The following is a 21234-nucleotide window of genomic DNA, read 5'->3' on the forward strand; positions in this document are numbered from 1 at the left end:
GAGATTGCAGTGAGCCCAGATCGTGCCACTCCACTCCAGGCTGGGCAAGAGAGCAAGAGTCGGTCTTTTAAAAAAAAAAAAAAAAAAGCAAAGCTACTTAATTAAAACAAAACCAGCAGCCACAGAGATATACAATAGTACCTCTTGAGTTTCACCTTCTGCAGCTTTAGTTACCCTGAGTCAACAGCCACCTGGAAGAGATGAGTACACAGTACAAGAAGATATTGTGAGACAGACCACATTTACAACTTTCATTACAGTATAACCGTTACATTTTATTATTGTTAATCTCTTAAGGTGCCTAATTCATAAACTTAGTCACAGGTATGTATGTATAGGAAAAAACAGTATATATAAGGTTTGTTATCTGTGGTTTTAGGCATCCACTGGGGGTCTGGGACTGTATCCCCCGTGGATAAGAGGGTAACTGCTATATCTTTTAGTAGAAGCAAGAGTAGCCCCATGTGGGGGCAAACACTGGACACCGGTCAGTTTCAGCTCCTCCTGCAAAGTGAGGGTATCCTTGTGGCTCAGCCCCGGGGCCCCCTCTGGTCACCTGTGGCTCCACAGTCTGGTTCTTGAACCCAAGGGCAGACAGCTTGCTACAGCCCAGGCCTGAGGATGCACTTCCTTCACCAGGACCCATGACCCCTGCCCACAGACCTGTGGAGCTCAGGGCATCCCCTGATGCAGGTTGGTCAGGACCTGCCCTGCCTGCACCAACAGGTTCTGCTTCTCCATCTGACCTGGCAGGCCTTGCACTCTTCCACCCCCTGCAGAGGACTAGGTGTCTTGAACTTCCAGAACGCAGCCAGGGCCCTGTACTTGGCCTGGGGAGAAGTTGGGAGGCCTAAGCAGTGGTGGGGGGCCACAGCAAGGCATTGCACACAGTGTGGGTTTTCTTTCTTTCAGGGATTTATTAAGGCATTGAGCACAGTGTAATCTCTAGCCAAGTGAAATGAATCCAGGGAAATATATCAGGACCTGAGGGATGTGCTTTTAAAGTTACTGGAAAGGATGATGAGCTGAGAACGTGTGTACAGCCACGCCTAAGCGCAGCGACCACTCTGTGCGGTAAACGTGGTCTGTCCATGTTCCTCAGTCAGGAGGTTCAGGCTCCCGGAGGGCACCTGAGGGTTCCATCACTTTGCTGCCCAACAAGCACATGCCCCCGACCTGGTGCCAAGCGGCAGGAATGACCCCTGCACCGCACAGCTGCAGGAGAGCATCCACGGATGGAGGGACTCAGCTGGCCTGGCCACAGTGCGGGCACGGAGGTATGAGGCAAGCAAGGGCAGATCTGAGAGCCTCTAACACTAAGCGTGTGCAGCTGGTGCAAGGCGTGCTCCCAGCGGGTGTAAGGAAGGTGGGAGCCACAGCCTCTTCCTGGGCCCAGAAGCAGCCGGCGCCAGGAGATGCAGGCCCAGGGAATCTGTCTAAGGCAGCTGGGTCTGCACCAGCCTTCTTTCCATTCACAACTCACTGCTCCTGGGAGAGCAGGAGGGGCACACCTTTCAAGAGAAACTGATAAGGGAGGAAAGGCAGGAGATGAGGCCAGTTCCACCAGTGACACCTCGGGCCAGGCCTCACTGCTGCAGGCCTCAGCTGGAAGCTCCGGGCTGCTCATGGTCACTGGCGGTGCTGAACTGTCTCTCCACTTTCTTCTGGTCCTTGATCTTGAGTCCAATGTCCACTCTCTTCTCAAAGAAGTTCACCAGCACGGACTCCGTCAGAATGGAGGCCAGGATCTGCTCGAAGGAGATGCACCAGTCGGTGTCAACAGTGCCCCCGATGCGGGCTGTGGGGCTGCAGGCCTCCCCTCCCACCAGCACCGTGTCGTCTGTGAGGTCTTCACACTGCAGGGAGCCCGTGCTGACCACCGAGTATGAGGACATGGACGTGTCGTCTTTGGCTTCGTCGTCAGGCAGCGGCTGGGAGGGTGAGCCCTGTCCCTCGCCGCTGCCCCCCTCCACCACCACCTGGCTCTCCTGTGGGGCTTTCCCGAGGTGTGTGTCTCCGCCGGCTTTGGCTTGGGGGTCTCCTGCAGCTGGGGGCTGAAGCTCCCTGGCTGCGTCCTGATGGGGTCCGGGTGCTGGTGGCTCGTCCTCCTCAGTGGCACAGTCCCTGGGCTTCCTGCCTGTGCGGGCCGAGAACTTCTTCCCCACCTCTCCGATGCGGAGCAGGAGGCTGGCCACGGTGGCGATGGCGTGGTACAGGTCCTGCTCCATGGGGTCTTCACTGAACATGTTGTAAAGCGTCTTGCACAGCTCAATGAACTGCTCCTTTTAAGGAGAAAAACAGAAGAACAGGGAGATGGTAAAAGACCAGTCAGACGGGGTCCATATTAGCCAAACTGATGACAAGGGACAGCCTAAGGATGTTGGCTGCTGTCTTGTTAATCATCTCCACGAGCCTCATCAGTCCATCTCATAGATCAGGACACAGGCTCAGAGAGGGAGAGTGGCTCGACCAAGGCCACACAGCTCTTCAAAAGGCTTTCCCCTCTAGCTGCCTTTCTCGGCACGTAGAGCGTGCCGGTCTGACCTGGAGCCTCCCTGTTTCTAGGTCTGTTCTGTTGGCACAGGGAGATGGATTTCTACCACGACTCTAAATCCAGTCAGTACAAGGACTTCTCCGTTGTGTTTTAGAATCACCTTTGGCTTTAATCAGAAGCAACCTCAACTCAGCCCTTGAATGAAGCTCTTTATTTTTTTTCTTTCTTCTTTTTTTTTTTTTTTTCCTTTTTGTGGAGAACGGGGTCTCACTATATTACCCAGGCAGGTCTCGAACTCCTGGGCTCAAGCTATCCTCCCGCCTCTGCCTCCCTGAGAGCTGGGATTACAGGCGTGAGCCACCGCGCCCGGCCTATTTTTTATTTTTTCTTGAGACAGAGTCTCGCTCTGTCGCCCAGGCTGGAGTGCAGTGGCTGGACCTCGGCTCACTGCAAGTTCTGCCTCCTGGGTTCACGCCATTCTCCTGCCTCAGCCTCCTGAGTAGCTGGGACTACAGACGCCCGCCACCTCACCTGGCTAGTTTTTTTGTATTTTTTTAGTAGAGACGGGGTTTCACCGTGTTAGCCAGGATGATCTCCATCTCCTGACCTCGTGATCCGCCCGTCTCGGCCTCCCAAAGTGCTGGGATTACAGGCTTGAGCCACCGCGCCCGGCCAAATGAAGCTCTTTAGAAGGTGATGGTGAGGAAAGTACAGCCTGGGTCAGCTGGGGAGGGGGGTCCTGACGAGGGTGGGTGCTAGGTCCTTAAGCCACACATCTAGGTCCCCTGGCTCAAGAATGGGAAGAATCCAAGGCCGGGTGCGGTGGCTCAAGCCTGTAATCCCAGCACTTTGGGAGGCCGAGATGGGCGGATCACAAGGTCAGGAGATCGAGACCATCCTGGCGAACACAGTGAAACCCCGTCTCTACTAAGAAATACAAAAAATAGCCGGGCGAGATGGCGGGCGCCTGTAGTCCCAGCTACTCGGGAGGCTGAGGCCGGAGAATGGCATGAACCCGGGAGGCGGAGCTTGCAGTGAGCTGAGATCCGGCCACTGCACTCCAGCCTGGGCTACAGAGCGAGACTCTGTCTCAAAAAAAAAAAAAAAAAAAAAAGAATGGGAAGAATCCTCATCACACGTGGTGCCCACTGTCCAGGCCTGCCGGGGGACTGGTCAGACTGCAGGGTCTCCTACTAGGCACAGCTAGGCTGTGGGTTTGGCCCAAGGGCCATGGTCAGGCTGGTGCTCCGGACTTGCCTTTGGCTCAACACTTGCAGTTTGAAGCTGGGGTCTCCCATTTTCTGGCTGTGAGACCCTTGGCAAGACACCACGCTCCTGACCTGCGAGGCCAGTGAATGAAGAGTGGGTGTGGAGGGTGCATGTGAGCCTGCGTGTGCAGAGCCCTGGGCAGCGCTGGGAGGGTGCAGGGCGTGGAGCGCATTCTTGTCAGAGGCAGCCTACGAGCCTCTGGCTCCTGGTTCACGGACGCTCCCTCAATCTGGACAGCGGCCACCACGGAAACATGCCGCGTACAAGGCGCTGGAACAACTGGCCTCCTGTCTTTCTGGAACCACCACTGACTGGCAACCAGGACTGACGGGCTCCAGAGGCAGGGAGGAGCCTTCCCACCCACCAGGAGATGCTGCCTTGTGGGTGCTGTGGTATGAGGGCCCAGTCTTGGTCAGAACTCTCCAGAAACGTCTATTGTGGGCTCTGATGGAGCCTACCTGGTTCATCTTGGGAAGATCCTTAATCGTCTCCTTCTGAGCCTCTTTCTCCTTGGCCCACATTCGAAGGTAGTGCCGATAGTCCGGAGAGCTGGTCCCCTTCTCCTCTGCGGGTTAGGAGGAAAGAGAGTCATCTTCGTCATGTGAGAGAGGGGGCTGGGGGCTGACGGCAGGGAGAGGAGGGTGGGTGTCTTCCGCATGGAGCTACCGGAGCCTGTTACAAAACACCCTGGCATTTGGGAAGGCGGTCAGGGGAAAACAACCCACAATAGCCACAGGTTTCCCCTAAATTGCTGAAGTGGTTGGACGGAAGCTGGTGACAGTGGTCCACACTGTCTTTCCTCGGATGAGGAGTCCCAGGGCAGCTGGAGAGAAGCTGGCAAGAGGGTGGGGCTGGCTGGGTGCCCGCGGGGCTGGTGGAGAGCGCAGAGCCTCCTGTGCACCCCGAGGCCTGCTCCCTGATCAGGGGACGCATCCGCCATCTCCCAGGGTAGGGGGCTCCCTGGCAGTGACTGGGGAAAAGACCAGCCAGCAAGAGTGCCTCCACGCTGGGGTCTCTAAGAACAGCAGCACAGAATGGCCTGTACCTCCTCTCTTTTCCTGGACATCCTCACCGCCACTTCCTTCTTGCTCTTCCTGTGGTAGTGCTTCTGGACAAACGCAAAAATAAACAGAACATGGAGAACATTCTGCTGTTGGGGCTGCAAGCTCCTGGGGTCCTTGAGAGATGTAGTCTGTGTTTCTGTACAGCCCGCCCCAGGCCAGGCCCTGGGGGCAGGTCCCCCATGCCACGCCTCCTGCCTGGCCCGCCCCGCCCCGCCCTAAGGCACCACAGCAAGGGCCTGAGCATTCCCGCACTTGGTCGGGTTAAAACAAAAGCCGCCAAACGCTCACTTCCTCTTTTCCAAATGAATACAAGTCTCAACATGCTGGTTTTGAAGTGAACAATGATGCGGGCTACAGACCAGTCTGAGGACTAATGAATTCTATAGTTCCTGCTAGAACTCAGGGGAATCCTAGTGACGCCTTCCACCAGTGCCTGCTGTGCCTGTTAGAGGGGTTGTCTGTGCACAGCTCCTGTGCTCAGTGCAGCGTTTCGGGGAGGACTACACTTGCTGGAGTTGGCGCACACTATACTCCCTGTGTGGGAACATGCACCTGAGGAGGGAAGCAGCCGACCAGCTCTCCTGGAGCTGTTCCCCAGAGGCAGTGTGGCTGGTGGGGGCACCTCAGGCACGTCGGCAGCACCCAGTTCTGAGCTGCTCTTGCTGGCTGTGTGGTGGCAGTGAAGGGCACACCTCCCTGGGCTCAGACATCTCACCCTGGAATGGAAGCCCTGCTTCCTGGGGGCCATGTGCGGTCTGAGGCCAGGGCTCTGCACCACCATGCCGCTCCCAGAAGCATGTGGGACAAGCCGAGTGGCCTGCTGGTTCCACGTACAACAGAAGGTGTACCTGCTTCTGTAGTTTCTGTCCTTGAAATCAAGGTCCTCAAGCTCAAGTCAGCCTCTGCCACTGTCACCAGGACTGCCATGGGCATCTTGGTACACACTATTTTTGGTTTTCTGAGTCAGTTCCTTGGTGTGCATTATCCCCCACATGAAATCACCAGGTGGCATTATGGTCAGTTTTGCAAGTGTGCTGCATGTCACCAGCTCGACTGCCCAAGCCCAGGGCCTAGAATGCTCCCATCACCTGGGATCAGATGGTCCCAACAGGCTTTAAACATAGCACAGGGATGACTTCTAACAGGCACTCAACATGCGTGTTTTTCCTTAACAAAAAAAGTGATGTCGAGCATGAAGATTTTTCCTAGGAAAGCATCCACTTTTCTTTCTAGCCTCCACTCAGCCACGCTGTCTTTCACACGCTCCGATAGCATTTTATATTTTTCTACTCACATGAAGACAGAATATCTCTAACATGTGGCTGCAGAGGTCATGCCCTGGGCCTGCTTGGTGCCTAGTGTGGGGGCCTTATTTACTCCCCACCCACAGCAGACATGGAGGCGGTGCAGAGTGGCTTCGCTCTGGGTCCTTCTCAGGACTTATCCCCCACAGGATGAAGTCCCAGAGGGGTCCCTGGGACAAAGAGCTTCCAGGTTCCTGATAGTGCAGGAGAGTGTCAGGAGGTACAGGGGGCGCCCCTGCCTTCCAGGGACTGACCTTGAGCCTCCCAGGGCAGGAAAAGATCCAGATCTGAGGCCAGAGGAGATGCTGGAAGGGACAGCAGAGGAGAGGCAGAGGGGCAGAGGGGGCAGGAGCCAAGGTCCAGGAAGACAGAGACACAAGAGAAACAGGAGTGAGGACATCCACAGGGGGCGGCCCCAGCCCCCGCCAGCATGGCAGGGCCCAGCCCATGGTCCCCTGGGGAGAACCCCATGCAGCCTGCTCCCTGAGCCCAGGTGGGACTGCTGGCCACTGCCCGAGCCCCGCAGGAAGGCTGCGGTGGCTGCAGGGTGCTGGCTGGGCATGTCAGGTCCAGTGGCCACTCACCTTCTGAGGAGCTGTCCTCTGTGAAATAATGGGCTGCCTCCAGGGCTGACTCGGCTTCCTCTGGGCTCAGAGCTGTGCCCGGAGAGAAGGCAGAGTGAGGGCAGGAGGAAATAAGGAGACCCCCTCAAAGTTAGTTCCCTCCAGCCCTGGGCAGAGGCTTGCTTTCCCTGCCCACAAGCCTGGCCAGCCCCACCACCTGCCCATTACAGTGCCCAGTAATAGTTTTGATGGTGATGATTGGTTATTTGTTACTTTCCTTTTTTTTTTTTTTTTTTGAAAAGAAATCTTACTTTATCGCTCAGGTTGCACTGCAGTCACATGATCTTGGCTTACTGCAACCTCCGCGTCCTGGGTTCAAGTGATTCTCCTGTCTCAACCTCCCAAGTAGCTGGGACTACAAGTGCGTACCACCATGCCCAGCTAATTTTTGTACTTTTAGTAGAGACAGGTTTCATCATGTTGGCCAGGCTGGTCTCCAACTCCTGACCTCAAGTGATCCACCTGTCTGGGCCTCCTACCGTGCCCAGCTGCTTTTGTGACTTTTTTTTTTTTTTGAGACAGAGTCTTGCTCTGTGGCCCAGGCTGGAGTGCAGTGGCACCATCTCAGCTCACTGCAAGCTCCACCTCCTGGGTTCACGCCATTCTCCTGCCTCAGCCTCCAGAGTAGCTGGGACTACAGGTGCCCACCACCACGCCCGGCTATTTTTTTGTATTTTTAGTAGAGACAGGGTTTCACTGTGTTAGTCAGGATGGTCTCGATCTCCTGACCTCATGATCTGCCTGCCTTGGCCTCCCAAAGTGCTGGGATGACAGGCGTGAGCCACCGCGCCCAGGTCTCTGCTTTCCTGACTTTTACATTGTATTTGAAAAGGAAATACATATCCCAGGTAAAAATCCAATCAACACAATTAGGAGTCCAGTGAATGGCAGCTGCCCTCCTGTCCCAATGACCATCTGGCCAGTGGACCCTTTGGGGGCGTTTCATGCTTCTATGGGCACACAGAGACCGGCCATGCACAGGCAACTTGCTGCTCTCTCTTTGGGTAGCTCAGAGGTCGTGCTGCGCCGTGTGTGCTGGCCTGCCTCATTCAGTGCAGTCTTTGCTGGAAGTCACCAAGCAGTACCCAGGGTTGCAGATCACATGGTCCTGGGTGATTGTGGCAGGGCATGGGCCGCAGCCCACCAGAGCCCAAGTGTTCTCTGTGTCTGGACAGGACAGGGCAGGGCAGGCTGAGGGGGCTCAGGAGTCTCAGGGTAGCCCTGCATGCTCTCAACCCTGGGACCTAGGCCCAGTGGGGTCTGTCCCACCAGAGCCTCTTTGGTGAGCCAGCCACAAACGAGAACAGCTGTGTCAAGAGCCTTTCGGCTCCGGAGGCACAGAGCAATGGCCTGTCAGCTTTAAAAATCACAGGTCTGGGCCCCATCACAGGCAATCAGGAGAGAATCTTCTCAGGTGAAGCCCAGCCCCAGTACTCTAAAAATCCCCAGGGTCGGTTCTGAGGGCAGCTGCTGACCTCAGATGGCAAGCGACAGCAGGGACCTGGGGGCAGGTCCAGCCAGAGCAGAGCGCCTGGCCCAGGATTTCCACCTGCCTCGCCTTTCTTTCTTTCTATGATGATGGAGATGACCACTCCTTGGAGCACTGTCCATGCAGCCACCCCTGCTGAGCCCCTAGACAGCCTGTCGCCAATGCAGCCCTACTAGGCTCCAGCACCGCTGAGAGGCCAGAGAGAAGTGGCCCCTCCTCATGGCCATGTGAGGATTCTCCAGCTGAACCTCTGGGAATAAACCCTTAAGAAACTTGACAAATTAATGCAGCAGTTTCAGTTCCAGCCCTGAAGCTCCACTCATGGCCCTCCTTGTGGGTTTTGGGTCCAGCTGCCTCCTCAGTGGGAGTTCTGTTCCCAGTGGTGCCCGGTCACCCATGGGATTCTCCTCCATGTCCTTTCCCAGGCCAAGGCCCTGCTCTTAGACCTCTGTCAGGTGCTCAAGCTCCCGTTCCCTCTCCTCCAATGTGAAACTCCAGCCTGTGGAGCTGCTGTGCCCCCTTAAGGCCCCACAGTCCCACAGAGGCCTGTCCTCTGCAGCTGAACTTCCGGACAAGTGGGAGATCCTGGCTGGGGAGTGGGCAGGAGGCTCTCACCTGGGGGAAGGTGTAGCTTGTAGAGCACCTTGAGCTTCTCTGTCAGGTCCCCGTGGTACATCCCGCCTGTGGAGAAGGCCAGGGAAGGGGCTGGGGCTGGCAAGATGGCTGCAGAGCCCCTTCCACGGGGTACGAGTGGGACCCTCTTCACAGCCTGCACTGCCCAGCTCCCTCCTGGAGAGGTCACGGGGTGAGTCCCAGGCCTCCTGTCTCCCTGGTGCCCTGCTGGGAAGGCTCAGCCCTTCCCTGGGGCTGGCAGACCAGCTTCTAGCAGCCCCAGACTGCATGTGGGAGGGGAGCGGGCAAGGCTCCTGCTGGACCCCCTCTCGGCTCCTGTGGGTAAACTGTTCTTCCCGTATCTAGAGCCAGGGGCACAAGCAGCCCCCTACTGGCTGCGGTGGGGACAGACAGGAGATGCTGGCATTTGGAAGGCTTCCTGGGAAAGGGTAAGGGAGGGTCGGCCCCTGGTAGGCCCTGCAGGCACTCACTCATCCCCGTCACGAACTCCTTGAAGTTGATCAGCGAGTCCTTGTTTTTGTCCAGGAGCCTGAACATGCGACCTGCCAGCACAGGCATGTGGGAGCCGCAGGCCCAGGGTGTCAGGCTGGCAAAGAGTTCCCGGAACTGGCTGGCATCAATCCGGTACTGCTCCAGGTAGGGCAGGCTGGGGTCCCGACGGCCGGCCACTGTGTGGCTGCTCCCCCAGTACTGGCTCGCCAGGTGCTTGGCCTGTGGGACACAGTCTGGTGAGATGGCCCAGCTGCTAAGCCTGTGGGTGGAGGGGACCCCTAGGCTGGTGATGTGTCCACCCTCCCCCTCCATCCAAGCCTGCGGAGCCCTGGGTTGGTGAGCACTGGCCAGACACCGCAGCACCTCCTGAAAGCTCTCAGGGTATCATCAGTCCCTTGTTAACAGATGGGGAGGGGGTTGGCTGACAGAGTCCTTGGCAGCCTGCAGAGGGCAGAGCTGGTCTGCTGGCCCCAGAGAAGGGCTGAGCCATCCTGGCAGGGCTCCAGGGAAACAGGAGGCCTGAGGCTTGCTCTCGCTCCTGTGACCTCTCTAGGAGGCAGGCAGAGCTGGCTCAACCGTTGTGACACCAGGGCCACAGTCCAGTGGCCACCTTGAGCACAGAACCTGAGGCAGCTGGAGAGGTGGATGTGAACTGGTAACAAGAACAGAAAGGCAGTCATTCCAACTATCAAGGCTGGGTCTCTTGCTAAAAGCACAAGAGCAAGAAAAATTATCTTCGCACTGGAGTTACTGAGAAGAGAGTATGGCCCTGGAGCTGTGACGACAGTCCTGGCACTGCAGGAAAAGCAGTGCAGAGGACATCAGAGGTGGGGGAGCCTGACACATTTGAGCACCTGGATCCAGCCATGTCTGAAGTTTGCATTGATAGACTTTTCAGTTACAGGGGCAACGCATTCCCTCTTCTGTGAAAGATGACTTGAATGGATTTTTTGCCATTTAAGAGGTCCTGCCTAAACTCCAAGAAGGATTCGATTCTACCACATGAGGTTCATGGCAACTGCATCTGAGGATGCACTTAGATCTATTTCTCTATTTCTATTCTATTCCCTATTTCTATTTCTATCCTCTACTTCTTTTTTTTTTTTTTTTGAGACGGAGTCTTGCTCTGTCACCCAGGCTGGAGTGCAGTGGCCGGATCTCAGCTCACTGCAAGCTCCGCCTCCCGGGTTCACGCCATTCTCCTGCCTCAGCCTCCCGAGTAGCTGGGACTACAGGCGCCCGCCACCTCGCCCAGCTAGTTTTTTGTATTTTTTTTAGTAGAGACGGGGTTTCACCATGTTAGCCAGGATGGTCTCGATCTCCTGACCTTGTGATCCGCCCGTCTCGGCCTCCCAAAGTGCTGGGATTACAGGCTTGAGCCACCGCGCCCGGCCTCTATCCTCTATTTCTAAGAGGATACTCTTGGATTTATTTCTTTTCTGGCAGGAAGCTAGGAAGCTAGGAAGGGGTCCTGCCCTGGCTCTGGGCTGTCACCTTAAACACCATGTAAAGGTCCTCCAGCTCTTCAATTGAGAAACCAATGTCCACAGGTATAGCTCGGACCTAGAAGGAAGGAGAAACAGGGTGTATGGCTGGATCACAAGCTCCTGCCACAGAAGTCCAGCACCCCGTGGGAGTATCCTCAGCAGATGAAGGCAGGGTGTGAACCGCCTCTCAGTGGCCCAGCACTCAAGGGCAGACCCTTCAGGAGAGGGCGAGGCCCACAGCCATCCCTGACTCCCCACCCACCAGTCAGCTCACACTCCTGGGCTCCTTCCCAGGATGGGCTTGGGGGAGCCTCTCTCCTCAACATACAGTTGAGGTTGAAGGGTGAGGAATGCTCATTTGGCTCCCGTCGTCCAGATCCCTGCGGAGACCCTGGTGCCAGCTCCGTAGAAGGAGCCCTCGAACCTGCCAGCCAGTGCTCCTTTGCTTTAATTGGCCGAAGCAGCCAGGCTCTGGTGCTGTGACCCAATGTCTTTACCGTGTCCCACAAGCCTGCAGGAGGGCTGGGAGTGTGGAAACAATGGAAGAAGTCCCTGCCTTTGGGGGCAGAGACCACAAACAGGTCTTGCAGTAGAGGGTGGCGGGGAGGGCCTGGCCCCTCCAGAGACAAGGACAGAAGCTTGTGGCAGAGACATGGCATTTGGGGTCTGTGGAGGGTGGTGGCATGTTGCCGCCACCTGGGAGTGGGGCAGGGAACACATGGCACAGCCAGGCTGGGTGGGCTCGGCCCAGAGGGCATGTGGCTGTCAGGGTGGCAGCCATCTGAGAAGCTTCCCGGTGACTCACCCACCAGCAGAGAAAAGTGACTGGGACCTCTCCCCACATTCCCACCTACACCCCTGGATCTGGTCCCATGAATCCTACCATGATGTACATACCAAAGCAGTGTAGGACAGTGGGTGCGGTGGAGCCCTGCACCCACCCTGCTCTGTGGAGAGGGCTCCGCTGCCCCCCGGCCCAGCCCCGGCCCAGCCACCGCCCAGCCCCGCTGGCACCCATACCACACTCCTCTTGGCTGTGTCCTCCAAGGACTGGATCACTTTCAGCCTCTGTTTAAACCGCATCTGCTCGATGTCCTCGGCCCTCAGGCTGCTGAATTTCTACAGGCACAGGTGACTTGGTGAGATCGAGCCAACTGCAGGGCACCTGCCCATAGCTACCCAAACCCACAGGCCAGATGGAGTGGCCTGGCCAAACTGACCCCACTGGATGCTGACCTCATAGGACACTTTCAGGAGCTCAAAGATGTCCACCTCTGCAGGGGGGTCATCGCCGCTGGTCAGCAAAGCATGGAGGTGTGGGATAGGAGGAGAGACACTCTGCTTATTGACCACATTATCCAGGTATCTACAAAAGGCGGAGGACAACAGTCCAGACCACGCCCAGGCAGAGGGAGCCTCCTTCCCACAGCTGGGTGATGCGGAGGGACCCAATGTTTACACAGACTCCTAACAAGGAGTGTGCTGAGGACTGGGCACCCTGCAGCAGGGCAGAGGTGTGCCCCGGCAGGGCCCCCAGCAAGCTTGGGAGCTCTCTACAGGGCACTGCTCCCAACAAGGCCTGAGCACTAACCCTGAGGACACCAGGCTGTTTTCTTAGTGGGGGGGTCCCCTGGGCAGGAATGCTTTATAACCCCAGGCCCTAACCAGATGGAAGGACAAGCTTCCTCCCTTTGGCGGGACCCTGGGGACGTGGGACCTTCTCGCCCTGGCCAAGAAGATTCAGGGATCAAAGGTTGAGTCGCAGGAGAAAGTCAGGTATGGGGAGGCCTGCTGCAGCTCAGGGAATCAGCTTCTCCAGGGACACAGCCCTGGGGATGGAGCTCGACCTCGGTCAGCTGCCCTAGCCCCGGCAGAGTTCATGGCCTCCCTGGCTCTCTGGGCTGAGCCTGACCTCAGCTGGGAGGAGGTAGCTGATTCCCCATGCCCATGGCCCTGATAGTATCCCCTGCTCTGGAGGAGGCCCCATCCACTTGTAGGAAGGGGCAGGAAAACCAGCCAGACTCCGGCCACAGGCTGAGTATCTTGACATCAGTGTGAACCAAAAGCTACTTAGGCCCACAGTAGGGAGGTGACAACTCTGCTGGATCTAGACAGTCCCAGGCAGCACCTGGCCTGGCCACAGGCAAGTGGCAGAGTCCCAGGCTGTTCCCGGGGGCTGGGGGCATTCTAGGTCAGACAAATACACTATGTAGGAGGGTGGGATTGCACAGAGCTCAGGGCAGGGCAGAGGGTAGCCAGGAGGGGCCGGGGCGTGAAGGCCAGGCTGGGGGCTCAGACAGTGCCTTTAGACAGAGGACCCAGGCGAGGGGGAGGGCCAGGTCTGATCAGAGTCCTGGGATGCAGGCAGGTGAAAGACCTGAGAGGGGAACCCCAGGGAAAGGGCATGGTGGGCCTGGGCTGAGGCAGCAGGCTGAAGGGAAGGGGGGAAGGGACTGGATCCCAGACAGAATCTGCAAGGCATGGGATGTGGGGACTAAGGAGCGCGTGGAGGGGCTGGGATGACCCTGGGCCTCTGGCGTGACTAGCAGGACATCCGCTCATCCAGCTGTTCCAGTGGGCCCAGGGCAGGCCTGCTCCCTCCAGGGCGTGGGGTCTGCATTGCAGCTGAGCTTGGGGAGGTATGACCAGGACCACCTGGTGGACATGAAATGCCCAGCTGTGCCACCAACTGGAATTGTGGTCACTGGATCTTGGCTCTGGGTTGCCCCTAGGAGAAGCATCCCCACCCCCCAATCTGAGCGGCGGCCCTCCAGCCAGCGTGCTCTGCCCACAGCTCCTGCTTTATTCCTCCTGGCACCTATCACTGAGCGCTGCTTCATCTCCCACTAGAAAGGAGCCGGCTCCTGACCCCAGAGCACCCCCGGGTCCAGCTGCGGCCTGGCACTTCGCAGACACAGTCACTGGAGGCTGACTGGACAGTGCCCATGGCTGGTGAGGGGTTCTGCTGCGAGCCCCTAGCAGGAGAAGGAGCCCGGCATGTCACCTGCCCAGCATGGTCATGGCCTCGCCCTCGTCGCTGCAGCCCAGCAGCTGCTCCATGTTGGCGTCCAGGACGGCCAGGGCCACCTGCAGGATCACCTTGATGCCCTCATAGAAAAAGCAGTCGACGATGACCACAGCGCTCTCGAAGGGCATGACACTGAGGAAGAGGGTCAGGAACCAGGACAGCGAGATGCTGGAGATCACCCCCAGGTCCTGCATCTTCTCTGAGAGCTGCGGCAGGAAGTCTCTTGTGAGCTCTTCGAAGATGCCTTGGTCCACCAGGGCTCCTGCGGGCAGGATAAGTGAGGCTGATGGTGAGCCCACCCCATGGCCTGGGTGGGCCCTCGCCTGCAGCCTACCAGCCCTGGCCACTCCAGCATTGCCAGCTTTTCAGTGAGGGCTGAAGGGGACTTGGAGTGCCGGGAGAAAACAAGGACGAAAAAACCCTTCAAGTCTTCTCTCTACAGCTTCCAAACCACTGGGCGAAATAACTATTTCTTCCACTACACTTGAATTTTATTTGGGGGAAATACTGATTTCTCCCTGAGGCATGAGAGGTAAACAGCACCCTCAGTGACTGTGTCCCATTCTGATGACTGCGAATAGATGCAGCTCTGAAGGGCTCTAAGAGCGGTAACTCCAAACACCAGACGGCAGGGGAAGGACAGGATAACACACTTAAATATGAACTTAATTAAATACTCTTGCAAGTCATTTCCATTTAGTAACAGATTTCACTGGATGTGAGTTCAGTAAAGTTGAGCATCAGGTTACATGGGGGACATACACTCTCTAGTTTTGATGTTTGAAATTTTCTATAATCGGAAAGCTGACAGAAAGTTAGATGCATAGGAACTTAGGCTCTGAGAGGACTTTTATAAATCACCGAATGTGTAATACTACCCTCTAACTCCTAGGGAACCACGTGAAGCCTGGAGCTTGGCCTGGGAAGGGCTGCCGCCCTCATGGAACCAGCAGGCACCTGGAGACTCAGGCAAGGTGGCACCTGGGGACACTCACCCACCACCCTGGTGTTGTAGTAGTCGGGCAGCATGCGCTCGCACAGGGCCACCAGGAGCCAGAAGGCCTCCTCCTCACTGCCATAGAGCAGGAGCACCGAGGTCACGATGTTCATCGCCTGCCGGGCAGAGACAGCCGGGGAAGGCTTGCACTGCTGGCCAGCAAATGAAACTGTCTCTCCCTACCCCTCCCAGCTGCCCCCTCCCTAAAAGGGCCCACATGATCTCCTTCTTTTTGTTGTTGTTATTTTTATTATTTTTCAGGTTCTCATGGTAAAGATTAATGGCCTCCTACAAGCAAGTTTGCCTCTTCAGGAGTGCTGGGCATCTGGTAATGAGAAACTGCCCCTGCCCAACTCCGGGAAATGTCAAAAGGCAATTTGTAGGAAACTGATTGAACAGAGAGTCGGCCAACTCCTTCAAACTGGGTCAGAAGGCACTGGGAAACCACAGAGAAAGTGGACATCAACACATTACACTTCTGCAAAGTGGTGTTGGGTGTCGGAGGTGGGACGCGTGACCGAGCTGACGTGGAGGTGAGCCACGTGGCCAGAGCCCCACACCAAGGCCACTCACTGGGCACAGAACTAGGACCACACATAGCCCTAGCTGCTAACAAGACCTTTAAGGCAAACAGAATGCCATTTGACTCAGCCAGGAAAATGCCTGGAGTTAAAACCAAAAGCTGCCAGAACTGCTAACCCAAAGCATAATTAAATACCCTCATGCCCATCACTATAACAGAATATAGCAAGTGTTGATGAGGATGTGGAGAAATCGAAACCCTTGTGAATTGCTGGTGGGAATATAAAATGGTGCAGCTGCTGGGGAAGAAGTATGCAGTTCCTCAAAAAATTAAAAATAGGCCAGGCCACAGTAGCTCACGCCTTCTAATTCCAGCACTTTAGGAGGCTGACGAGGGTGGATCACTTGAGTCCAGGAGTTCAAGATCAGCCTGGGCCACACAGTGAGACCCCGTCTCTACAAAAAATACAAAACAGAGCTGGGCGTGGTGGTGTGCCCCTGCAGCCCCAGCTACCCAGGAGGCTGAGGTGAGAGATCGATAGATCGATAGAGCCCAGTAGATGGAGGCTGCAGTGAGCCATGATCGTGCCACTGACCTCTACTGTGGGCAACAGAAGGAGATCCTGTCTCAAAAAAAAAGCCCAGGAATGGTGGCTGGTAGCTCACGTCTCTAATCTCAGCATTTTGAGAGGCTGAGGCAGAAGGATCACTTGAGCCTAGGAGTTTGAGGCCTGTCTGGGCAAGACAGTGAGACCCCATGTCTTAAAAAAAAAAAAAAAAAGCTGGATATGGTGGCATATGCCTGTAGTCCCAGCTACTTGGGAGGCTGAGACAGGAGGATTCCCTTGTCCAAGGAGCTTGAGACCAGCCTGGACAACATAGCAACACCCTGTCTCTAAAAAAAAAAATTAAATAAATTAAAAATAGAAATATTGGCCAGGCACAGTGGCTCATGCCCATAATCCCAGCACTTCGGGAGGCCAAGGCAGGTGGATCACCTGATGTCAGGAGTTCAAGACCAGCTTGGCCAACATGGCAAAACCCCGTCTCTACTAAAAATGCAAAACATTAGCTGGGCAAGGCGGCATGTGTCTGTAATCCCAGCTACTCGGGAGGCTGAGGCAGGAGAATCGCTTGAACCTGGGAGGTGGAGGTTGCAGTGAGCCGAGATTGCGCCACTGCACTCCAGCCTGGGCAACAAGAGTGAGATTCCATCTCAAAAAAAAAGAAAAGAAAAGAAAATGTGGTCTATGTAATATGATTGAGTCTTAGAAAGAAAAGAAATTCTTTTTTTTTTTTGAGATGGAGTCTCGCTGTGTCGCCCAGGCTGGAGTGCAGTGGCGCGATCTCGGCTCCCTGCAAGCTCCTCCTCCCAGGTTCACACCATTCTCCTGTCTCAGTCTCCCGAGTAGCTGGGACTACAGGCACCTGCCACCTTGCCTGGCTAATTTTTTGTATTTTTAGTAGAGACGGGGTTTCACCGTGTTAGCCAGGATGGTCTTGATCTCCTGGCCTTGTGATCTGCCCGCCTCGGCTTCCCAAAGTGCTGGGATCATAGGTGTGAGCCACCGCGCCTAGCCCGAAAGAAAGGAAATTCTGACACATTCATATGACATGGATGACCCTTGAGGATATCATGCTAAGTGAAATAAGCCAGGCACAGAAAGGCAAATACTGTATTATTTCACATATATGGGACACAGTCATCCAGTTCATAGCAATGGAAAGTAGAACAGTGGTTGCTATGGTGGTTGGGGCATGTTTAATGGGCACAGAGCTTTGGTTTTGCAAGATGAAAAGAGGTCTGGGGATGGATGGCGGTGACGGGTGCACAACAGTGTGAATGTGCTTAAAGCACTGAGCTGTACACTTAAAAATGGTGAACATGGGAAATTTTATGTTCTGTTTACTTATTTTACCAAACACGTAAAACAATCGAATGCTGCTGGGACTCAGACAAAAGGAGCAAGAGGACAACTCCTATTTGGCATGGGGATGAGATGAGCAAGTAATACTGTTTTTAAATTACGTCTTTTTCTGCAGCTGGGCTCCTTCCTTGGGACATGAGGCAGGGTCACCACACAGGCCTGGGACCACAGGGACCTGCTCCTGTGAGCCTCTGGTGGCAGATGCTGTCTCTGGGCCCCTGTCAGGCCCCTTACCTGGCAGTAGCCGATGGTGGGGTTTCGGAAGGCATAGGCGGTCAGCACCCGCCGGAGGGCAGCAATGCCGAGCTCGTTCTGGAAGGCAGGGTGCTCGGGCATGGAGCGGTGCAGGTCTCGCTCGATCTCCTCTGTGGCCAGGCTATACTTCCCAGTGGACTTCTCCACCAGCTCAGCATAGTAGCCGGGGTGAGTCACCATCTCATTCCAGGCCCCTGGGGAGACACGGGTGCCGGCTGTGTCTGTCCTTCTTCTGGTACTTTGGGGGCAGTAACAGGGCAGGTTGGAGATACCGGTGCCCCACAGAGGAGAGGTGGGACTTGGGATCAAGCACAAGCTGCGAGGCAAGCTTTCCCTTGTGCTCCCGGGGAGGCTGTTCTACCCGAAAGTGCAACTGGCTGACTTGCCTCCTCCAGAAACCACGGGTGTGAATGCTGTCAGAGCCCGTCCCAAGGAAAGGAGGCCTCTAGGGGACCCGTTTCCCTCCCACTGTGGGCGGGAGGGCACCACCCGGCCAGCAGAGTGCCTGGCCCCCAGCCTCTGTCCCTCGGGATGCTCCTCCTGGTTGGGCCCCTGGCCATGGCCCAGAGCCCGGATCCCGGCTATGTGAAAGTTGGGAGCTCCTGCCTGGCCAGCTTAAGAGGCGGAGGTTGCAGTGAGCTGAGATTGCATCGGTTCAGGCCGGCTCAGGACCAGACGAGCTCACATGGCGAGAGCTTGGGGGCTGTGACTGGCTGAGACATGGCGAGAGCTTGGGGGCTGTGACTGGCTGAGACATGGAGAGAGCTTGGGGGCTGTGACTGGCTGAGACATGGAGAGAGCTTGGGGGCTGTGACTGGCTGAGCTGAGGTTGGGGGTGGCTGCATCCCACTCACCGGAGAAGAGGAGCCATAGCTCTCCCCGGAGGCTCTCAGGGATGCCCTTCAAGACCAGTGCCCGTGTCTTGGCTGTGCGGTACATGCACACGCCGCGCCCATACTCGAAGAAGTGGATGTGCCATGATTCCTCTTTCATCTTCTCCTTGGCCTGAGGGAAAAGCGCATCAGGGAGCCTGGGGGCCGAAGCACATCTAAGTGCGGAGGCCTAGGCCATGCCGAAAGCCTCGTGAACACTCCAGACAGTGCTGGCCTGCAGGTGTGGCCTTCCTCACGATTCCCGGGAAAGACCAGGCCGCGCTGAGCCACACCTCCCAAGGCTCAGGAGACCAGCTCCTCAGCGGGAGGGCCCTTCCCTTCAGAGGCCTGGAGCCCGTGGCAAACAGCACCACTGAGCAGGTAAGTGGAGCCCCCGAGAGAGTGCCTGCTCTGTCCCACGCTGCCAGGGTGCAGCCTGGATGGGCACTGCCCAGTGGTCAGCCTAGGGCCCTGAGGGAAGGCACAGGCCCAGGACTGGATCCAGCTTTCCTCCTGAGGGCTCCGCTCTGGACGGAGGCTGGAGTGCCGGCGCTCAGGGCTCACCCCCTTGGCTCCAAGGTCCTCCATGGGCGAGTTTTTCTGGAAGAGCTTGAGCAGGCCCTGGGATGCGGTTGGCACCTCCTGCGCACAGAAGCTCTGTCGGCTGCTGAGCGGAGAGGCTGGGCTGGCAGGCTGCTCCGGCACCTCCTGAGGAGCTGGAGAAGACTAGAAAATAAAACGGGGAAGGGGACACCTAACAACTGTGCTGCCGGGCAGCCTCTGACGTGCTGTCCACCCACAGCTGGACCAGGGTCCGGTGCAGAAAGGGCCATGGGGGCGAGCGGTGCATGGAGAAGAGCCTGTCTGGTTGGGCAGGAGGCTGTGGCTGCAGCTCCGCCCTCAGCTCTTCTCTGGCTGCTGGACACCGAGTCCTCAGTAACCAAACCCACCCTCACCAGCGAGTTAGTCTCAGGGAGTGAATTCTGGGCTCACCCTGTGGGGCCCTTTTCTGAGGGAGGTCAGTGTAAAGAACAGGAGAGGCCCTATCCTAGGGCCTGAGAGTGACAGGAGTGTTGGGGTAACCCAGGGAGCGTGCCAGGCCTGCGGCTGCCATCACAGTGCCACACGGGCCTGAGAGTGATGCTGTCTTGGCAGAAAGCAAAGTCCAGTGTGGGAGAGCCCAGCTCGACCGGGGCCAGCTGACTGCCTGAGCTTCTTGGCTCTGCAGGTGGTAGACTCCCCATGGTGGGCTCCAGCCTGGGCTGGGCTCTCTATCCCTCACACCCTCCCGCTGGCTCTGGTCCCGTGGTCATGGTCCCACTGCACCCAGGGATGGGGCAGCAGCCAATGTGCTGGGCGCCCTCCTAAGACACTTCATATTCTGTGTTTTTTGAGAGAATCCTGATCTTGACTGTGGTGATGGCTTCATGGGGGTATACATGTTAAAACGTACCAAATTGTATTCCTTAAATATGTACAGTGTATTGCATATCAATTTTACCTCAATAAAGTTAATACAAGAGGAAAAAAGAAAAAAAAAGAGAGAACTCTGCTAGGTTCACACCCACAGTCTACCCCTCTGCCCCCCATGATGTTACAGAGATGGCTTTTGGGTCCACTTAAACAAATGTTTACGACGAGCTGCCTGAATCCAGTGGGCACAGCCCCAGTGCAGACCGACTGCCTGCTTGGAGATCCTGCTTCCCGCCTGAGCTCCCCCAGAGGGACTGACTAGGACACACATGGGTTTGCAGGCTGTGAGGTGCCTTGGAGGATCACAAATCTTAGTGCCAGGGAAGGAGCCAGACCGCCGGGTGTGTGCTGCGCAGCAGACGCGTGCTCCCGGTGAGGCGGCGAGTGCGACACCAAGCTTGGGGACCAGGTTGCTTTCTGCAGAAGCTTGGCTCAGGTCCCGCCTTACATTCAGGCTCACTGGCCTCAGGTGGACTCTCAGAGCTGCCTGGGATCCTATGTATTCCTAGTCCAGTCCTCCCTGCTTCCCCGAGGTAACCACCTCACATAAACCTCCAAAACCACCTGCCATCCTTGCATCCCACTGAGCCACACTTCTTCCTGTTAAACTGAGCACACGGGAACAATCTGAGCCCTCCACAGGTGACTGCCCGCCTGCCCACCCACCTGCCTGCACCTGGACCCCATCCCCTGCCTTCTCTGCAGGAGTCGCTCTCCAGCACAGAACTGCACTGTTATTCCCCTAAAGGCCACCCCCACTTCAGCTGGGTGTTGTTCACATGTTATGCTCGCCCTGCTAAGATTCATCCAGTTGTATACTGTATGTGTACTCCTGGGTATGTATGTTAAACTTCAGTTAAAATTCCAGCCCTCCCAAAAGTTACCTCATTACTTTCTGCTGACCTTCACACAAAACTTCTTGAAAGAGATGCTTTATCTCACTGTCTCCTTTCTCCAAGTTTTTTCCCGCGTCAAAAAGTGTATATTTATACTGTAATACTTTTATGCTAATACCATTATATAGTTCCCTTAGTCCTCTCTTTTTAAGATGTCAATTCCCAGCCGGGCGCGGTGGCTCAAGCCTGTAATCCCAGCACTTTGGGAGGCCGAGACGGGCGGATCACGAGGTCAGGAGATCGAGACCATCCTGGCTAACACGGTGAAACCCCGTCTCTACTAAGAAATACAAAAAACTAGCCGGGCGAGGTGGCGGGCGCCTGTAGTCCCAGCTACTCGGGAGGCTGAGGCCGGGGAATGGCGTGAACCCGGGAGGCGGAGCTTGCAGTGAGCTGAGATCCGGCCAC

General features: G+C 56.3%; 1 protein-coding gene across 3 annotated transcripts in view; it reads right to left on the reverse strand.

The window, feature by feature from the left end:
* Positions 1-254: 254 nt before the first annotated feature.
* The window catches only part of TBC1D9B (TBC1 domain family member 9B), a 45486-nt gene continuing 24506 nt past the window's right edge, over positions 255-21234 (reverse strand). The window contains exons 8-22 of one of the 3 annotated variants that reach the window (XM_025387466.1): positions 19022-19183; positions 18440-18590; positions 17565-17779; positions 14879-14996; positions 13860-14145; positions 12092-12221; positions 11876-11974; positions 10863-10931; positions 9347-9587; positions 8859-8924; positions 6716-6787; positions 6386-6436; positions 4809-4871; positions 4222-4328; positions 255-2282 (exon numbers count right to left, since the gene is read on the reverse strand). In XM_025387466.1, coding sequence (XP_025243251.1) covers positions 1602-2282; positions 4222-4328; positions 4809-4871; positions 6386-6436; positions 6716-6787; positions 8859-8924; positions 9347-9587; positions 10863-10931; positions 11876-11974; positions 12092-12221; positions 13860-14145; positions 14879-14996; positions 17565-17779; positions 18440-18590; positions 19022-19183 — 2511 coding nt within the window. In that variant the 3' untranslated portion in view covers positions 255-1601. The remainder of the gene's footprint in view (positions 2283-4221; positions 4329-4808; positions 4872-6385; positions 6437-6715; positions 6788-8858; positions 8925-9346; positions 9588-10862; positions 10932-11875; positions 11975-12091; positions 12222-13859; positions 14146-14878; positions 14997-17564; positions 17780-18439; positions 18591-19021; positions 19184-21234) is intronic. The other 2 variants (XM_025387468.1, XM_025387467.1) reach the window with 2 other exon arrangements.

This window comes from Theropithecus gelada, chromosome 6 (assembly GCF_003255815.1).
Source record: "Theropithecus gelada isolate Dixy chromosome 6, Tgel_1.0, whole genome shotgun sequence".
Taxonomy (NCBI): Eukaryota; Metazoa; Chordata; class Mammalia; order Primates; family Cercopithecidae; genus Theropithecus; species Theropithecus gelada.